Source organism: Mirounga angustirostris, unplaced genomic scaffold, assembly GCF_029215605.1.
Source record: "Mirounga angustirostris isolate CCGP_5_RB_7025 unplaced genomic scaffold, mMirAng1.0.hap1 SCAF_12, whole genome shotgun sequence".
Lineage (NCBI taxonomy): Eukaryota > Metazoa > Chordata > Mammalia > Carnivora > Phocidae > Mirounga > Mirounga angustirostris.
In genome coordinates, this window is record NW_026991720.1 from 12,513,225 (window position 1) to 12,533,038 (window position 19,814).

The window sequence follows — 19,814 nt, forward strand, 5'->3', positions numbered from 1 at the left end:
ATCAGAATTACTGCCCTATGTGCTTTCTTCTCCTCCTCTTTCCACCATGTTCCTTGACTCAATGATATATACACAGTCTGAATATTAGTCACCAAATATTCAGAGTATTAAGAACTCACAATCCAGATTCCATCAAACTCTACTTGGTTGTGGAAAAGCTCAAATTCCTTTGCCCACCAAACAGCACAATCAGGGTTGGTATAATCAGGAAACACAGTTTTTCCAGGCCAGACCTGCAGGAGAAAAAGAAAAACATTGATCAGAGTCAATTAAATGAATATAGAGCTAGATGGCTGGTGGTCTGGGGATGAGGGGACAGGGGCAAGTGTATCCCCAGCATGTATAAGGCATCTCAAAGTGTCAAGACAACTACACACACGCAAACACACACACACACACACACTCTGCCACAGCCCCGCCACCAGCCCCCAGGTTCCCCATTCGGTTACCTCCCCAATGAGTGGAGTCACCCCATCTGAAGCATTCACCCATATCTTCATGCCCGAACCCCTGTCATACGGGCCGTAGGGATTGCTGGGCGAAGAGTTGTTGGAGATGGCTGGATCCTAAGAAGAGGAAAAATACAGTGAAGCACCCAGCTTCAAGCTCAAGGCACAGAAAGGAGACTGGGAATTGGGGGGTGAAGGAGAGGGAGGTGGCTATAAAGACAAGGAAGAGCAAGCACCCGATGGTTGGGGGGGTGGGGGAGGAGGATGGCACGTACCACAATGATGACCAATTTCTGACTGTTATTGTGTAACTCCTTAACAAACTCAGGGAAACCTTTAAAATTGACTGGATCATAAGTGAAGTCCTTCCTCTCATCCATATAATCAATATCGGCATGCTGAACATCCTGAAAACATACACAAACTCACAATTTAGGGCTCCAGAATTTCCCTGTTCAAAAGACTCAGTCAAATCATCACTATTATTATCCACCATACACACTGGCTCCGTGCCGGGCTTGAAATGGAGTTCTTGATCAGTCTCTGGCATCTAAGTGCTCCTTTGCCAATAGTAATTTCAAAAACAGAGGACCAATTGTGTCCCTAAGGCCTGACCCCCACCCCTGGAATCAGGTTAACTACATCACCCGGCCTTGTCACCTGGCCGCCTCTGGCACTCAAAACCAATCTAACAAACAAACCACGACAATCAAAAAAAATCACTAAGGCTATCAAAAACATATCTGTACCTAAATCCTACCCCATCCACAAACTGAAAGGGAGAAGAGACTGTCCCATGTCTCCCTCATTTTACTGCCCCACATTTTGTTTTGTTGCTTCTCTTCTTTTTTTTTTTAATTTTTCACTTTTTTATTTTATTATGTTATGTTAATCACCATACATTATGTTGTTAATTTGGGGGTTTTTTTAATTATGTTATGTTAATCACCATACAGTACATCATTAGTTTTTGATGTAGTGTTCCATGATTCATTGTTTGCATATAACACCCAGTGCTCCATTCAGTACGTGCCCTCTTTAATACCCATCACCAGGCTAACCCATCCCCCCACACACCTCCTCCCTAGAACCCTCAGTTTTTTTTTCTTTGTTTTTGTTTTTTTTAAAGATTTTATTTATTTATTTGAGAGAGAGAGAATGAGAGACAGAGAGCACAAGAGGGAAGAGGGCAGAGGGAGAAGCAGACCCCCTGCTGAGCAGGGAGCCTGATGTGGGACTCGATCCCGGGACTCCAGGATCATGACCTGAGCCGAAGGCAGAAGGCAGTCGCTTAACCAACTGAGCCACCCAGGCGCCCTAGAACCCTCAGTTTGTTCCTCAGAGTTGTTGCTTCTCTTCTAACTCAAGTTTTCTTTGGCACTTATTTTTTCCTAATTCTACCTATATGAAAATAGTGGTGCCCAAAATGAAATTGACTCTTGCCCTAGGACCTATGTGTCTGCCTCTAAGGGAAAGGGGTAGGGAAGAGAAGAGGATTATTCCAGAGACTACTGGGCTTTTTCCTTTGCACCTCTTGAAAAACCTCACTCTCCATGATTGAACAGACACATTCAAATTTAGCCATTCAAAATATTAAAATATTCTGTTATTATATTTTTGCTCACTTAAACTAGGGAAAGAAGTGTTTTGAGAACTCAAGTAAAAACACATTATATAAATGTAGTCAATACAGTAAGCATAAGAAAATTTTACTAAGAAAATGTTATAAGAAAAACAAAGACAAACAGATCATCTCTGAACCCCAAAATGGTGGTCTCTAAGTATCATTTCTTATTAAAAAGAACTAGTTCCTTAAAGGAATGGCCAGCACAGCAAAAAAGTCTAGCATTCTGAATATATAAAAATCTTTTTATTGTATATATTAAAAAAATAACTCAGGGGGAGAAATTATAAGCAGTTGTTCCTATTCCCCAAGGAAGTTCCTTTATTTCAGAAGGAGGTTTAAAGCCTTACTTACATAAGGGAGCCCTGCCGCACGGTTTCTCTCCACGACTTCCTTCATGCTATCTAGTGTTCCATAATCATAACGACTGAGATGAAATCCAAGTGCCCAGTATGAGGGAAGGGTTGGCCGTCCAATGAGCTGAAAAAAGTATGCAAAATGGAAGTTAGCAAATACTCGATTTTTAACAAAGCTTTGTAAGCATTGGTTTGCGGACACAAGACAACTCCAATTTCCAACACACCATGTCATGAATGCTGGAATGTTAGTCTATTTTCCTAGCCCCTTTATAAATCATTGAGGGTGGGATCAATTTGTTGTAGCAGATTTATAATAGCTGCTTACAATAGCACAGTTTTTTATTATTATGTTATGTTAATTACCATACATCATTAGTTTTTGATGTAGTGTTCCATGATTCATTGTTTGCGTATAACACCAGTGCTCCATGCAGTACGTGCCCTTTAATACCCACCACCAGGCTGACCCATCCCCCAACCTCCCTCCCTTCTAGAACCCTCAGTTTGTTTCTCAGAGTCCACAGTCTCTCATGGTTCGTCTCCCCCTCCGATTTCCCCCCCTTCATTCTTCCCTTCCTGCTATCTTTTTCTTTTTTTTTTTTTAACATATAATGTATTATTTGTTTCAGAGGTACAGGTCTGTGATTCAACAGTCTTACACAATTCACAGCACTCACCATAGCACATACCCTCCCCAATGACTATCACCCAGGCACCTCATCCCTCCGACCCCCCACGACTCCACCAACCCTCAGTTTGTTTCCTGAGATTAAGAGTTCCTCATATCAGTGAGGTCATATGATACATGTCTTTCTCTGATTGACTTATTTCACTCAGCATAATACCCTCCAGTTCCATCACATTTTTGTGCCTTGCATCTGCATCTTAAATTTACTTTTCTTTGTGCTTTTTAGGATTTATTTCCTCAGTCATAATCATGATATCATAAGTTTACCTCTAGATACTCTCGAACAACTTGCTCTGGAGTGTTTCCCAAAAACACATAGAAGTCGAGAATGCCCCCGATGGTGCGGTAAGTGACAGCTGGCGCGGGCTGGAAGGCAACCTCTTGCAAGATTTAAAAGTGGAAAAATAAAATAAAATAAAAATTAGAATTTACTCTAGAGTAATGACTACAAGGTTCTAGACCAAAGGATCGCCAATCATCTGAATATTAAGAAAGTGGATCTAACACCTCAAATTCTGTATACAAAGGGTCACATTCTGATGATCTGACATGTGAGAGGCAAAGCATTTGTTCTGTGGCCAATTTTGATCACTGGTGACCAGAGCATCTTCGCTCCCATGTCAGGACTCAGGCTTTCATGAAAAGGCAATCAGTTTCACGAAGGGGTCCAGACGAAGCCACTGTAGCACAGAAGTTATTTTAAGCTGAAGACATTTGAGTTTCTGAAATCCCTTCTCAACAAAAAGCAGGGCTTCCCAAAAGAACTCAGTTGTCATGAAGTCCCACCCCCGGAGCAAATCGAATCTTCTCCGAGACAATACATCGGCACCACCCCCAAACATTGTCACAAGAATATCCTATCTCCCAACTGTTCTCCTAAGGGCTCATTTATCTTTCCCAATGTTTCCCATGGGATCCCTTTCTCTCCCTCCCATTTGCATATTAGGGTGGAATACAAGCCCCAAATTCTAACCACCCCTCTGAGAAGTTACTCTTCGCTGAGCACTCCTCTGTGTATCAATGCTGCACATGTAAATAACCTGTCTTTTCTCTTGCTAACCTATCTCTTGTCAGTTTGACTCACAGGGCCCCAAATACTGGACTGGTGAGGGCAGAGGAAAAGTGTTTCTTCTCTGACCATCACAACTACAGAACTCGTTGCTCCCACCTCACACCCCATCATCATTGCAGGAATGTAACCCAATTAGACGCACTGAGGTACCAGCCTCAGTGAATCTCACATCAAGCAAAAGCCAAGCTAAAAAAAGTATGAGATTATATTATAAACTCCATATCCCTCTAAGCCCCAATCACAGTTCTCAGAGGTGAAGTCTCCCCATAGCCTTGGTTTGCATTTAGGAATAAAAGGTTTCAAGATCTACTGAAATGTACTCTTCGGTTATAAGAACAACTCACACAGAGTATCTAGGATCTTGGGACCTTTCTCTTTAAGCCTGATTCAACTTCTTTTCTGGTTCCTTCCAACACCCTGAAACTATGCAATCCTTGTACTATGTCAGTCAATTCTTAGACTATTAGGTATCTTAGAAGTATCTCAGGTCACCTAGAGTGAATCTCAATCTACAGTGGAGGATCAGAGATTTATTTTTTAAATGTCCAGTTCTTTGCAATCTGATACTTTCTGCAAAATAACATGAAAACAAATTGCTAGAAAAGGGTTCATACATGCACTTGGAAGCTACCGCAATGTTTACTTTCCATTTCTATACTCATCTTACTGTAGACCTGAAACAGTCTGTCAACCATCCGTGGGCCATGCTTTGAGCAGCTCTGATCCAGTCCATTGATTCTCAGTTGAGAAGAGGTAGGGATCAATATCCCATCAACCCTGGGAGATTCTAATATATCTCCTCTTCCCCTGTGGTGATTGATTCATTGCCACTGAGATCCATTGTTACTGGTGCAAGCAGAAAAAAAGTAGAGAATCATTGATCCAATCTAAACCTTCAAAGATGGGGAAGCTAGCTACTTTTTGGAATCCTATGATGTTACACTGTTTGGTCTTAAACAAATTGATTTTGCAGGGCATGACCCTTGCCACTCCACGTTGCCTTGCTACCTTTGGATTGTCTGAATGTAATATTCACTGCTCAGTTGTAGCTCCCTGGTTAGGCCCAGCTACTGTCATCATGAGGCCAAGGGCATTTGGCTGTTTCCTAGTAGATTTTATATCAAACCCTCTACTGGATGAAAGTCTAAAGAAGGAAAAGAACAAATTGGTAGAAACTGCCTCTGAGTAGATTATAGGAAAGGCTTAGTTGTTTTAACTCTACAATAGAAAATATTCCAAAAGAGGTAAACAGATTCAGGAAAATCATAAGCTAGGAGAGAAAGCCCTACTCATGGCTACCATATAACAACAGGTAATGAACTAGGGATGGGACAATCAGAGAACATGCAAGTCCCTGAGCTATGGCTCTGCCATTCTTAAAGGACTCCATTCCTTTTATCATAGTGCTGAAAACTGCTCTTATGCATTTTTTCGTGACTATTCCTTTAGTCTTTTACCCATGGCATTGCTGTTCATCAGAAACACTCCAAAGGACAATCCACTAGCATCTTCAAGACACAGGAAGAATGTCTGTGTACCATACAAGTTAGTTCCATCCTGCAGAAAGAAAATTAAAAATAAACTATAACTTAACTTATATATTAACTTAAATAAACTTAATAACTTATTAACTTAAATAAACTATAACTTATTAATAAAAATAAACTATAATTTAATTTTAAATAAAATTTAAAATAACCATCTAATAATCTAAACCCCAAATGTCTAGAAATGACTTAAGAAATCAGTGTTAATCATGTGGAGTAACTGATAGGGAACTCCTGGTCAAAGATGACACAGATAAATCTTTACATATCAAGTCTAGGTTTGGTTGATGTCAACCAAGTGAATTAGTATTCTCTTATTGAATTGAGCCAGTTATGACCATTTATCTAGTAGAAATGTGAGAGCTTGTGATATCTGTCAAAATGTGGGAGAACAAGAATTTTGAAACTGTAGTTCAAAAAATCTCTTCTCTCAAAGAGGCTTAACTTAAACCCCATCTGCAAAAGCTCCATCAAGCCTTAATATGAATCAGACATCTTTCTAATGTGCAACTAGAGGGGGCTCTACTCAAGATATCTTGGTCTTCCAGGCTTTCTGAAGTCTAGACTTTATACAACTTGAGCTGATCATCTAAGATTTTGGAACAGTAGTTCTCAACCTGGGGCTGCATCCAGTCCAATTAAAACAGAATCCCTGGGGGTGGAAGCAGGCATTGATATTTTGTTAAATTTCTCCAGGTGATTCCAATGAGTAGTAATGTTTGAAATCACTGCTCTAGAACAGCATTTCCTAAAATTTGGTGTGCACAGAAATGAGATATGAATCTTAGTTAAATGCGGATTCTAATTCAAAGGAAGAAGGAGCCCACATTTCTCACATGGTGATACACATTTGAGTAGCAAAGGTCTCAGGCTCCTTATTAAATAATTCCCAGATGAACTGCTCTGACTCAACACCTTTTCTGTCTTTCTGATAGGCATATGGTAGAGTAAAGAGCATGGGCTTTCCATTACACAGGCCAGGGGTTAGATCCTATCTCTGTTACTTCAAGCTTTTTTTTAAACATTGGGCTATTTCTGAGCCTCAATTTCTTACCTGTTAAATGGAGTCAATTATGCTTAATTTTTTAGGGTTCTTTTGGTAAATAGAGATCATGTATTAAAAGAATCACTTAATAAATTATTCCAGTGATCTCCCTTATCCAGAAACTAGTTCTGCTTAATCAGGAACAAGATCTGTAGGTAATATTGCTGAGCCTAGGAAGTAACACTGATTTAGATTTTCACAGTCAAAGCAATATAAAAACTAAAACAAAAACAAAATCAAACAAAATAGTAACAACACTCTATTTCTTTTATTCTTTCACTGCCCCAAACATTATTTGTACAGGAATGAGCAAGACAGTATTTTAGTTGCTATTTTAGCCTATTTTGCTGACAAACCTGGTATAAGTTGGTGATTTATAAAGATCAACCTAAAATATATGGAGATAACAACCCACCTATTGTGCAGAGTCAATATTAGTAATGTTTTCTCCACAACTAGTTAGTTCAAAAGGAAAATGAAATGAAGAGTAGTTGGCATTTATTGAGCACTTTCTATGTGGCTCTTCTAGAGACTCTATATGGATAAATCCCTTTAATTCCCATCACAACCCTATGAGGGAAGTATATTCCCCTTGTTTTATAGATGAGAAACTGCAGACTCATAGAGGTAACTCACCCAGAACCACATAACTGGTGTGTGGAATTCAAACCTAAACAGCCTCACCCTAGAATCTCACTCTTAACTATTATTCTGTACTGCTAGGAGTTATCTTCAAGAATGAGGATTACCTTCAGTGCAGAGGGGCCCATCCTCAAAACTTACCCCACTGGGGGTTGTGTCCCTGGCAAACAGGGACCAGGTCTTCCACTTCATATCATGCCGGTACTGTTGGTGCACCTGTTCTCCCAGACCGTACACGTTAGCACTGGGCAGTCGGGTGGAGAGCTGCAGGAACTGATCGGCAAACAGGAGGGGTCCAATGCCTGAGTCCAGCCTAGACTCCAATGCAAAACGCAAGGACAAGTGGGCAAGTAGAGTGGAGAGGACACAATCTTTTAGAAAAATGTCCCTTACATTTTAATGACTCCTATCCCTTGCTTTAACTGGCCCCATTTGCCGTCTGGTGATGTTTTCCCATGGACACCAAGAGATCAGGGCTTTTTCCCTTAGATACTCTACTACATGGCCAAAATACTATTCTTACGTTATAATAGATGTTCCGTAAATAGTTACTGGTGGATATGTGGTTAGATGAATGGAGGAAAGGGAAAAATAAGGCGGAAGAAATGATCACACAGTAATAAAAATGAAAGAAAAAAGGACCCAGCCCAGTGCCTGGCCCATAATAATGCTTAGTAATAACCACAACAACAACAAAAGAAGAAGCAGGAGGAGGAGGAGGAAAGAGGAAGGCAGAAGAAAGTATACATTTGGAGAGTCTGGTCACCAACAGTGGGCTCAAAACCTTCAGGAGCATTGTTGCAATGCATGCACCCTTCCTTAGGCTTGCAGACCTCCCTCCCCCATGCCCTTCCTACTCAGATCCCCAGACAGGTTTTCAAAACTTACAGAACACGATTATTACTTCTTCTGATCACTTTGATGCTAAATGGCTGTTTGGAGACCATAACTTCATAGGTCAAGGGAGAAGCAGCAACTCCTTTGAAGGGTCGCACATGTTCATGAGGTACTTCGTACCTGTCCTTGCTCTGGTCAGTTAGCTGCCCAGGACATGAAGGGAAAGAAAGCCAAAATGAAAACTCCTCAGTATTTCCAAAATGGAAACCTCCCTACCAACAGCAGTGCTTCCCAATGACTAGGCTCTTGGTACTGAACTCAGGCACTGATCCAGATGGCATGATGTCCAAGGTAGACATATCCATTATATTACCAAATTCAAATGTTTAACACTTGGACAGAAGTTAGTTTTTTGGTATAAATAGACATTGTAAGTCTACAGAGATGAACTAGCTCTAGAATTTTCAAAGCTGTGATCATTCTTTTTCTTTCCCCTCCTGACTACATTTCACATGGTATCAGGGACAAATAAATAAAAGCCAAATTTCACCAGTTGACTCTATAATCTATATTCAGGAAATTATCACACTGAAGGAAGGCTACAGACGCCTTCAACAGATAGGTACTAAGTAAGAATAATGTCCGTAGAGAAAAACACCTGTTAGCAACATTGTCAATCTTGAAGTAACTGCAGCCATCAGGTAGAGAACGAGCACTTTTCAAAAATATTTTTAAAGAATAAACAAACCACAACCTTAAAGTGGAAACGATTGGACGTCTGGTATTCTGCTGTGAGAAGAACATTGTTGACATCATTTCCAAATAAGGATGGAGAAGGCAACCTTTTCAACTGGGCTGTGAATCCTAGTATGTAGAGGGAAAAAGGTTTATATAGCTGGCTGTGTAAACTCGCAAGAAGTAGCCATATTTATGTCAAAGGGGCTGTGAAAAGCCTTTATTTCTCAAAAGAAGGGAAGAGATAGATGTCTACCCATCATTTGTTACTTTGGGCCAGATTGTAAAGCTAGGCACTGTCACTACCTTACCCATGCTTCTCGCTTACAAAATCAGCTTGAAACCTCCCCCAAAAGGCTTAATTCTCATTCCATCAGTCCATCAGCCATTCTGCATTAACCACATACCCTTTACACTCTTAGACATTGATATATATATATACACACATACACACACACATACACACACACACACATATATACATTGTTCCTCCTCAGTTATTTTCATTTTACATTACAGGTGATCATATATGCTGATGCCATCTCCCATTTTCTGTGATAAGCCAGGTGAGAATTGAGACCGTATTAGAAAAGACCATCAGGCCAAGACCCTTGGAGGGCAGCATGCCTCTTCCTTTATGCTAAGAGCTTCCCCAAAGTAGTCACCCTCTATTATCTCCCAGAATGTTCATTATTAACCTCTGCATCTTGGGGTGGGAGAAAGAAGAGGAGACATTTAGTCCATGAACACTGACATTGACTAGCTAACTTTCATAAAAATGTTTATGAAATTGGAATTGTTTCCATATCATCAAAATCACATTGTATTAGAGTTGTAAGTAGTCTCAGAGGTTACTAAGTTCAAATCCTTCTCTTTGAAAGTTAGAAACTTGGGGACCAAAGACATCACGATGTTTGTACAAGGTTACCAAGGGACATAAAGTAGAGCCAGGAATAGACCATGTGTCCTAACTCCCAAGACTGGATTTTTTTCCTTGATGCCAAAATAGATCCTAGCCCTGGCTGAAGAACAGTGCCCACCTTCTGTACTAGGTGGTGGCGTGTGATACTGTGCAGGCCACTAAGGCCTTCCTCTGCAGCCAACAGAGGGTCTGGAGCCCCCACCTCATTGTCTGGCTTACCTGCATTTGTTTTGACAAGGTCACCCTCCATTTGATAACCATGACTTTTAGAATAGTAGCACCAGGGCACACTTATGGTCCCCTGAGGTCTCCAGCAGCACCCACGCTGATCACATGTGGCCTGAAATAAGAGATTAGTCAAATAATTCCATTTATTTGTAGAACATTATTATTTAAAAATATATTTTGAGCTTGTGGTATCATTAACCCCATTTTATGATATTTAGAGAAACTGTGCTTTATCCCAGTCAATGCACAGCTTGTACTCAAAACTAATTTTTCTGCCCTATGTCCTACCCTGTTATTGTTATTTTATAATAATATAGGGACTGCAATGCAGTCCCATATCTGCCATCACAATAAAACTGGTAACTTTATTTAAATATCCTAAACTACAATATAGTTACATCACCAGTAACTTAAAATTACAAATGCAGCTTCACTTATATTGGTCTGGGTATTTTAAAAAAAAAAAAAAAAAAAAAAGGACTTTGCTTTATTCAGAAGCTTTGAAATCAGGTCAGTTTTGACTTTCAAATATGTCTATTATGTGTGTATGTGTGATGTATATGTGATAGATACATACATATATACGCAGTCTCTCAACTTCTCCCAGCGCAGAAAGTAATTGTTCCTTGAAACCCAAAGAAATTCTAATTTTTAGTTAAGAAAGTTGCCCGCTTTATACCACAATTAACGACAGTATCGAGTGGAGATTAAAATGAACACAATCCCTTTCTCACATCAACTAATTTATTTGAGGGGGGCACCAGGGTAACTACAAAAAAGTACAAAGAAACCTCTTCCTCTTGAGTGTGGACTAGACCTAGTGACTTGTAGCGAACAGAATAAAGCAAAAATAATGGGATTTTGCTTCTAAGATTAGAGTACAGAAAGATTATGTCTCCTGTCTGGCTTGCTCCCTTTCCCTTGCTCTACTAGAGCCCATGGCAAGGGACTAAGGGAGGTCTCTGGCCAGTGGCCTTCCAGGAACTGAGACTCTCATCCAACAATCCTGGAGGATCTCGATCCTGCTGACAATCATACGAATGAGCCTAAAAGGGATCATGCACAGTCCCAGCAGATGCCTTGATTGCAGTTTTCTAAAATACTTTGAGCCAAAATATACAGCTATATCAAAGCCAGATTTGTGACCATAAAAATATGTGAGAAAATTATGTTTGTTGTGTTAAGCCATGAAGTTTTGGGATAATCTGTCACAAAGCAATAAATAACTACTACATCCTACTACATATTTTAGAGATGAAGAACCTGAGACAGGCAGAAGTTCACAGAGGTGACATGATGGGCCAAATGTTACTCAGTTAGCTATTGGGAAGGCAAGCACCAAAACTTAGTTCTCTTGCTATCCACTGTCTTTTTTCTATACTCTGGGTTGAGTTTCAGTTAAGCACATTTTCAGGAGGACATGGCCTTGCTTTGCAAATGATAAGACAAAAAAAAAAAAAAAAGTCTTAGGTATATGAACAATTGGATCTAAACACATGCTTATTTTTATGTGAATACTAATCTAAGGATGGAAAACTGTGTCCATCTGTGGACGACATGGCTGTGGGATCGGGCTGCATTGGGAAATCCACTTCAATCAACAGGTTTTGGGGGTTTTTTCCCTTCAAAACCCACTCAGATGAAACCTCAGTACATCAGGCAAAGAGAAAGGTGCTAAAAAAGGTGTTAAACAGATGGTTTCTGCATACTGCTCAGAGCTTAATAATTTCTTCATTGAACTGGAAGGGGCAAAGATCAAAGAGTGGCCAAAGCAGCCAGAAAAGTGAATAGTCTCTGTTGGCCAACTTGAAAATACCAGTTCCTGCAGTGGCCCTAAGCAGTCACGAGGAGTGGAAAGAGAAGCGTGGTGCACATAAACAGGAGAATAAAAAGATGTGAAACCTAGGAAAATCGCTGTAGAGAAAAGCTGTACAAAATGATGATGTGAACAGGATTGAAGGTACATAAAGAGAAGAATTGGACCCAAGACACAAATGTCCCTTTAAGTTCAGGTAACAATTTAAATTTAAGAGGAACTGCTGAAATAACATAGCATGAGTTCCAATACAGTATTAAAAACTCAGGGGAAAAAAATCCTCAATACAAAAAAACTAAGGAAAGAAGACACGGATATGGGGATGGGGTGGGGGGCAGGTAGGGAGCAGCATATAACGAAACAGAACATATGGGAAACACAAAATCAGACCTTAGAAAAAAATTTATCATGTCAATTATCACATGTCATCTGCCAATACTTTAGAGGTCACTATTCTAAAATCGTGGGAAGCACAGAGTTTAGTAGAGCTCCTGGCTCATGCTCAGAAGGCATTGATTTAATGGACAGATTGACCTGAGCACCCTGCCTCATTTCACTGACAAAGATTTGATAGTCCGCAAGGAAACAAGACTTAGCGATCAAATCACAGAGTTTTTCAGGAGCAGAGCCAGAACTAGAACCTGGTACTGGGGCTCCCCTAACACTCTGCTGCCCAAGGGCTACACTACCAGTTCAAGGCACAGAGCATAAACTTAAGTGGGTACGCAGGACCTGATAGCTCACCGCTCCTCCCAGCACTGTATCACGGCTCTTAACTAATGCTGTGTAAACACAGAGTAATTTTGAAGGTGGGGACTCATAATGATCTTTGCAAAATGCAATCTGCTTGCTGATATTCATAAAACTTGACCCATTAAACACTTATTGATAAGAAAACGGAATTTGCAAAAATATATCACAAGCCAATAAGTAAATAATAATTACCAAGTATGTCTGCTATAAAATATGACAAAATTTTCTGAATAAGAAATATGGTAACTTCTCAAATATCATCATAAAGATCATCATTAGTACTATTGTTAACCACAGAAAGGACTTACTGTAAACTGTTCTCAGCTTACCTATTCTACAAGTTATTTAGGACATGCAGGTTTATTTTAAGCATGTAAACCTGCTCTCCCTTGTTTATATAATACATTCTTTTATTACTATTATGTTCAGTCAGCCAACATACAATACATTCCAATCCTGACAATCAATGAGTTTAAAATTACTGTCTACCAGCTCTTTCCTGAGCTGGGTATCTGGAATTGACTAAATCTTTCTGCTCCCAGCCATCAGTGGGATCTTTCAACTCTGGGGTTGTGGGTAAAAGGTTCTGGGATTGTGGGTAGAAGGCCTCACAAGGAAGTAGAAACTGATAACGCTCTTTCAGAATGGATAGGTTTTGGATAAGTATAGAGAGTTGTCTCTAAAATCTGTATGGGAGAATGGCCTATGTGCAGCTTGAGAGGCACAAAGGTTAAATAGGGTCTAAGATGACAGACTGAGTATTTGAACTTGACCCAATAAACAGTGATGAAGGCTATAAGTACTCAAGCTGGGTAGCGATACAATGAAAGTAAGATGTTCAAGAAGGCAGTTTCAATCCTGTGTGTAATGGAACAGGCAGGGAGAGATGGAATTCAGAAGAGGCACTGGGAATCTGTGGGAATAAGCCACCTGTGAGGTGGTGAAGGGCCAGCATGACCATGGTGAGAAGGGAAATGAAGTGCTTATTCTGGGAAACATTGTTAAGGAAAATGTTTAAAATACATGAAATATTGGCCAAAGGGCTTGAAGGGAAGAGGCAGGCAAGAGTTCTGCTGTTTCTGCCACTGAGATGAGAAGCATAACAGAAGTACAAACAGAATCTGTTGGTTGAGGAGGAAAAGCACATTTGATGAGGAGTGACAAGTTGAGGCGAGGTGATCATGGGACACCCAAGTGAGATGCCCTGCAACCAGCTGCAAGCCTAAAACTAAAGATCAGGCTAGAGATTTTGATAACTGAGTCATCCTTTTTTTTTTTCCCTGAGACTCATGGAAGAGACTCTTGGAGCTCATTCTCTCCCAAGATGTCTCTCAAGAGTATTCCATGTGGCTTTACAGATTCATAGGATTCCCTCCCATTATTAGGAGTTAAAAACAATGGGATCTACTCAAAGAATTATCTGAAGGGAAATTTATACTGTTAGTTCTTTATAAGTAACCTTGGAGGAGAGGAAGAGATAGGAGTGATAAAATGGTACGGCAGTGGCCTCAACACTGGAACATTCCACTAGCCTGGTATCATATTCATAATTTCTTCCCACTTCTCTACTCCACACAGCCATCTATGTCTCTTTAACATGTACATTATATAAATACATCATTATCCATAGACGCAGCCTCTCAGCAACAGTCTGGAACAGCATATAGCACACAGGATATTTAAAACATGCACCAAAATGCCTAAGATATACCTTCTATGAAAAAACAGGCCATTGAAAGTACTCCCAGCGCATATCTCTCTGGCTGAGCTAAAGAGGAGCAGGCTAAGGGATGAATGCCAAGGGTCATAAATTAATTCGGTTGGTACAACATATAAAAAAAAGCAAAGTTCATTTACTGAACTATAATCTTGATACCACAATAAAACCCCAAAGAAACATTACTGATGCAATAATGACATCTGAACTTCAATAGTCAGTATCAAGATGGGGCGTTGTAGGAGAACGAACAGACTGAGGATGCATTAGTCTTCTAGCTGGGCTTCTGAGCAATGGGGTTCCTAGCACACTTTGACAGGGGCAAGGGAATGGGTGTGGATCAACTTTCTGCAAATCTACATCCTGCCAAACATCCTGCTTGGGTGCAGGATATCTAGACCACAACTTCCCTTTCCTATCAACAAAGCAGCACATTAATGGTCCTCTCTCATCAAGCTCTAATTTACCTTACCTCCTCAGGCATTATCTTCTCTCTGACACCCACCCTGTATCTTGGCCATATGGGACCATTTGATACGTCATGTGTGTGCCCCACAATTTCCTCACCCATCACTTCATTTATAGACCTCTTCTATTTTGAATTCACTACTCAGCTGGACTTCAGTTGATGGTCAAGAAATACCGCTGTAAATACCCAGATGTCTGCACTATCTTTAATCTGGTATTTTTATCTTCTTCCTTCCAAAACATGGCTCTTAAAACTTTGTCCTTATTTTAAATAATGTTTTATGCATGTGTATTACTTTTCATTGTAGATCCTAGATAGCCTTTGGAAATCACGAAAGGAGAAAGGGAGACAGAGAAAAGGCAAGAAACAGAGGCAGTAACAGAGTCAGAGAGAACTAGTAACCAAGTAGTGTTGCCAGATAAAAGACAAATCCATTTTTAGTAGAAGTAAGTCCCAAATCTTGCATGGGACATTCTTATGCTAAAAATGTATTCATGATTTATCTGAAATTCATATTTAATTTAATCTGTCAACCCAAAGGAATTTTCTCACTCTTCCTCTCCCAAAGCTGCAATGACACACAAACATGGATCCAGGATTCATTTGCCTGAGCCACAAAGAGCTGCAATGCAAACAGTTCTCCAGGAGTTATAAACAGAAAACAAACAAAACAACAGAAATTGACAACAACAACAAAAACTATCCAACAGCATAAACTTTTAAATGGAAACAGGATCCGTAATTCAAACCTTTGTTGGTGGCTGGTCAGGGATGCAGTTTATCCGTTCCACTTCACTTACTACTGGGCACGTAGCAGGATCAGGGGTGGTACTTGCTGTCCCAGGATCAGGGGTAACTGTTGCCCCAGGATCTGGGACAATCCCAAAACAAACATAAAATGACCATCAGACAGATCTAATATCACAAGCATTTAACATGATTGTCATAGTTCTCAACACCTCCAAGTATATGAAGTCAACTACTGATTGGGATTCACTTTAGAAAGCCTCATTAGTTCTTGCTGACTGTACTTACCTCTGTATATACTGAATCATCTCCTTCCACCACCAGCAAGGAGTTTGGCTCCACCATTAGATCAAAAGGTCACCACCAAGGTAAGAACCAAATCTACTTTCTCTAGTCCAGAGGTCAGCAAACTATAGCTCGTGGACCAACTCAGGTCACAGCCTGATTTTTAAATCAAGTATTGCTGGAACACAGCCACACCCACTTTTTAATGTATTATCCATAGCTGTTTTTGTGCTACAATGGCAAAATTAATTAGTTATGACAGAGACCATATGACCTGCCAAATCTGAAGTATCAAGTACCTGGTCCTTTACAGAAAAGTTTGCAGACTACTCTGATCCTTTACTTCCACCCCCAGCAGCTGGTTCACAATATGTTTGTGCACAGAACATGGGTGGTGTATGTTTTCTCAGTTGCAGTTGTTCCATCAACAGGCTTTCCCTCAACAAGGAACACTTCTGAGTGATGACATTCTTATGTAAATATAAAGTCTCATATGACAAAAATGTAAAGGAAGGCCACCAATCTAAAAATTGGCAGTTAGGATCTGCCCAAAGGCCTTGATTCAGATTTTAAAATCAGTCACATGAAAGACACATTTATTGCATTCTAAAATAAGGAAGTGAAATTTCTTTAAGTCACTCTGCAGTAAGTTAATAAGGACATTAAGACAGAACAATGAGGCTTTTAATTCGTTTCATTTCTGTTCCAATTCAAAAGTGGTGGATTGAGAGAGCTCCATATTTGTGCCACTTTCTGCATAAGGGTTTTAGTTCCATCTTCAAAGTCATGGAATTTTAAGAGTTAAACCATCTTTGAGATTATTTGATCTAACTCCCCGCAAAAGTAAAAATTGTCAGGGCTGGACAGAGGGAATGGGAGCAGAGAAGTCTTCTAGCCACAGACTGACCCTTCATCGCTTGGTTCATAGAAACTGTTCCTAGATGAACCAGGTAAGAAATCAGAGATAACTCAACACAATCCAGCCCCTCTTTCAGAATAAGACAGTTCAATAAACGTTTAATTAAATAACTCTGGTAGTTGTTACTTTTTTTTTAAGATTTTTTATTTTTTATTTGACAGAGAGAGAGAGAGCACAAGCAGGGGGAGCAGCAGGCAGAGGGAGAGGGAGAAACGGGCTCCATGCTCAGCAGGAAGCCTGATGTGGGGCTCGATCTCAGGACCCTGGGACCATGACGTGAGCCGAAGGCAAACGTCCAACCGTCTGAGCTACCCAGGTGCCCCTAGTTGTTACTTTTTAAAGAATCAGAACTTTGGCCTAAAATACTTTGATTATATACTTATTCGATTGCCTTGCATATAAGGGGTAATTGGTTAATAAAGGTTAATAATATTGTTAATGAAATGAGAATTATTGAATGCAATTCAGCAAATTTATTTCAAGGGTCAGTTGTGGAATCCTGCACTGTGCTAACTGGGAAATAAAAGTATCAGCTTAGGCCTACAGTGACTACCTAGTGAGCTGTCAAGTTCCAGTCAGGGGTTCACAGACACACATGTAATTCTCCCCTCCCCCATACACACACGCACTCACAACAATGGACAAGAGAACATCACGTCCCTGCCACTTATGCGGTTTCTGCTCTGGGAAGAGCAACACATGGAGGGTGAACATCAGAGTTCCTTGTTACCTTGTGATTCCAAAGAATCTTTAGCTGAAAGCACAAACAGAGGAATGGTGATGATAAACACCATAAACAGAAGAACACTGAGCATAAGCTCCAAAGTCGTGAAATCTTTCAACTTCTTTCTTGCCATCTGCAAATAAAGGAAAACAATTTTAGATTTGAGTTTTATTTAATTTATAGCTAGTAATTTTTGAATGGACAAGCTCAAATGTCACATAAGTAAAATGAATAACTAACAATCCTTCATGTACATACCCATCAGCTGGATTAAAAAATTATCAACTCATGACCAATCTCATTTTTTCTTTATTCTACTTACTTCTCTCCCTAACCTTGGATTATTTTGAAGCAAATCTCAGATACCTTTTCATCTGAAAATATCGAAGTATCGGTGCACCTGACTGGCTCAGTCGGTACAGCAGGTGACTCTTGATCTCAGGATTGTGAGTTTGAGTCCCACGATGTAGATGTAGAGAGATTACTTTATTCTTTTTATTTAAATTCAATTATTCAACATATAGTACTTCATTAGTTTCAGATGCAGTGTTCAATAATTTACCAGTTGCATATAACACCCAGTGTTCATCATATCATGTGCCCTCATTAATGCCCATCACCCAGTTACCCCATCCTCCCACCCATCTCCCCTCCAGCAACCCTCAGTTTGTTTCCTAGAGTTAAGAGTCTTTCATGGTTTTTCTCCCCTCTGATGACTCCCCATTCAGTTTTCCCTCCTTTTCCCTATGATCCTTTGTGCTGTTTCCTATATTCCCCATATGAATGAAACCACATGATAATTGTCTTTCTCTGATTGATTTATTTTACTCAACATAATACCCTCCAGTTCCATCATGTCAACGTAAATGGTAGGTATTCATCCTTTCCGATGGCTGAGTAATATTTCATAGTATATATATACCACATGTTATACTTAAAAAATTTTTTTAATATTTCAGTATTAAAAAAGTAAACTTCATGAAAGCCAAACAAAATATTGTTAGAATAGCAAAAATATTTTAAAATAATTCCTTAATCATCAAATATCTAGTCAATGTTGAAATTTCTCTTATTGTCTGATAAATATTTTATAATTTGTTCTACTTTTATCAGGATGCAAGCAAGATTTATATATTATAATTGGTTTGTGTCTGTTAAGTTTTTGTTGTTGTTGTTGTTTAGAGAGAGAGAGCCCAGAGTGGGAGGAGGGGCAGAGAGAGAATAGAGAGAGAATCTTAAGCAGGCTCCATGCCCAGCACGGAGCCCAAGAGGGGGCTCAGTCTCACAACTCTGAGATCATGACCTGAGCCAAAATCAAGAGTTGGATATTTAACTGACTGAGCCACTTACCCCTGGCTCAGGCACCCCTGTTAAGCTTTTTTTAATCAATAGATTTGTTCTGTAGATCTCCCCATAATCTGGATTTTGTCAATTGCATCTGTGGATATACTTACATGTTTCTCTACCCTTATGTTTCCTGTAAATTTAATGATCAGATCTAGAGTTTTGACAGATGCAGGTTTGATGTGTATAGTTGGTATACAGTCTTCCAGCAGAAGACACTTAAAATATGGCAGGCATTCTCCTTTTTTCATATTAATAGCCATTGGTGAGCATTTCTTAGGTCCATTATTCCATTAGTTGTGACAGTGATACTGTAATTCTACCATTCTTTATATGCTGGATGAAATATTACTATAGAGAGAAATTTCCCCTCATCTATTATTTGGATCATAAAGGTACAGTTCATATAGGAGAGGTAGGATAAATGTTTGACTCTATTTTCTGGGTTTCAAAATAAGGAGTTGTTGCCCTAGCATCCTCCAAAGAGGTCCAGTGAGAATATCTGTACAATATCTTTGTGAAGTTATGATTTAAACACATCTTATCTGTTCTAATCCATTGATATTATTATTATTATTAATGCTCATTTTGCCTTATCTGTACTTGCGGGAGTCTCTTCAAGTTGGTTCCTGGTAGTCTTTGATAGTTTCCTCGCTCTCTGTTATAACATGATAACCTAGGCTCATTTTGCACATTTCCTGCCTCCAGTCTCAAATCAAACATCTCTAAGGAGGCTTTGTTTTTTTCAGTGGGAAAAATATTTAGAAACCACAGTTTCAATGAGATCTGGTGAATTCTACAACTAAAGGTACCTGATGAATACCAACCGGTTACCTTTGGAGTCCCAGGGAGAATTGTCAATTTAAAAAAAAAATACAGGGCGCCTGGGTGG

The 19,814-nt window shown here is 39.7% G+C and overlaps 1 protein-coding gene across 1 annotated transcript in view; it reads right to left on the reverse strand.

Annotated features, from left to right (window-relative positions):
• The window catches only part of MGAM (maltase-glucoamylase), a 77,260-nt gene that overhangs the window by 49,021 nt on the left and 8,425 nt on the right, over positions 1 to 19,814 (reverse strand). Inside the window, exons 2-13 of the mRNA XM_045864144.2 lie at positions 17,585 to 17,711; positions 15,653 to 15,774; positions 10,140 to 10,260; positions 9,018 to 9,127; positions 8,315 to 8,466; positions 7,568 to 7,739; positions 5,650 to 5,749; positions 3,388 to 3,500; positions 2,428 to 2,553; positions 725 to 856; positions 450 to 566; positions 120 to 233 (exon numbers count right to left, since the gene is read on the reverse strand). Of these exons, the coding sequence (XP_045720100.1) occupies positions 120 to 233; positions 450 to 566; positions 725 to 856; positions 2,428 to 2,553; positions 3,388 to 3,500; positions 5,650 to 5,749; positions 7,568 to 7,739; positions 8,315 to 8,466; positions 9,018 to 9,127; positions 10,140 to 10,260; positions 15,653 to 15,774; positions 17,585 to 17,711 (1,506 nt within the window). The remainder of the gene's footprint in view (positions 1 to 119; positions 234 to 449; positions 567 to 724; positions 857 to 2,427; positions 2,554 to 3,387; positions 3,501 to 5,649; positions 5,750 to 7,567; positions 7,740 to 8,314; positions 8,467 to 9,017; positions 9,128 to 10,139; positions 10,261 to 15,652; positions 15,775 to 17,584; positions 17,712 to 19,814) is intronic.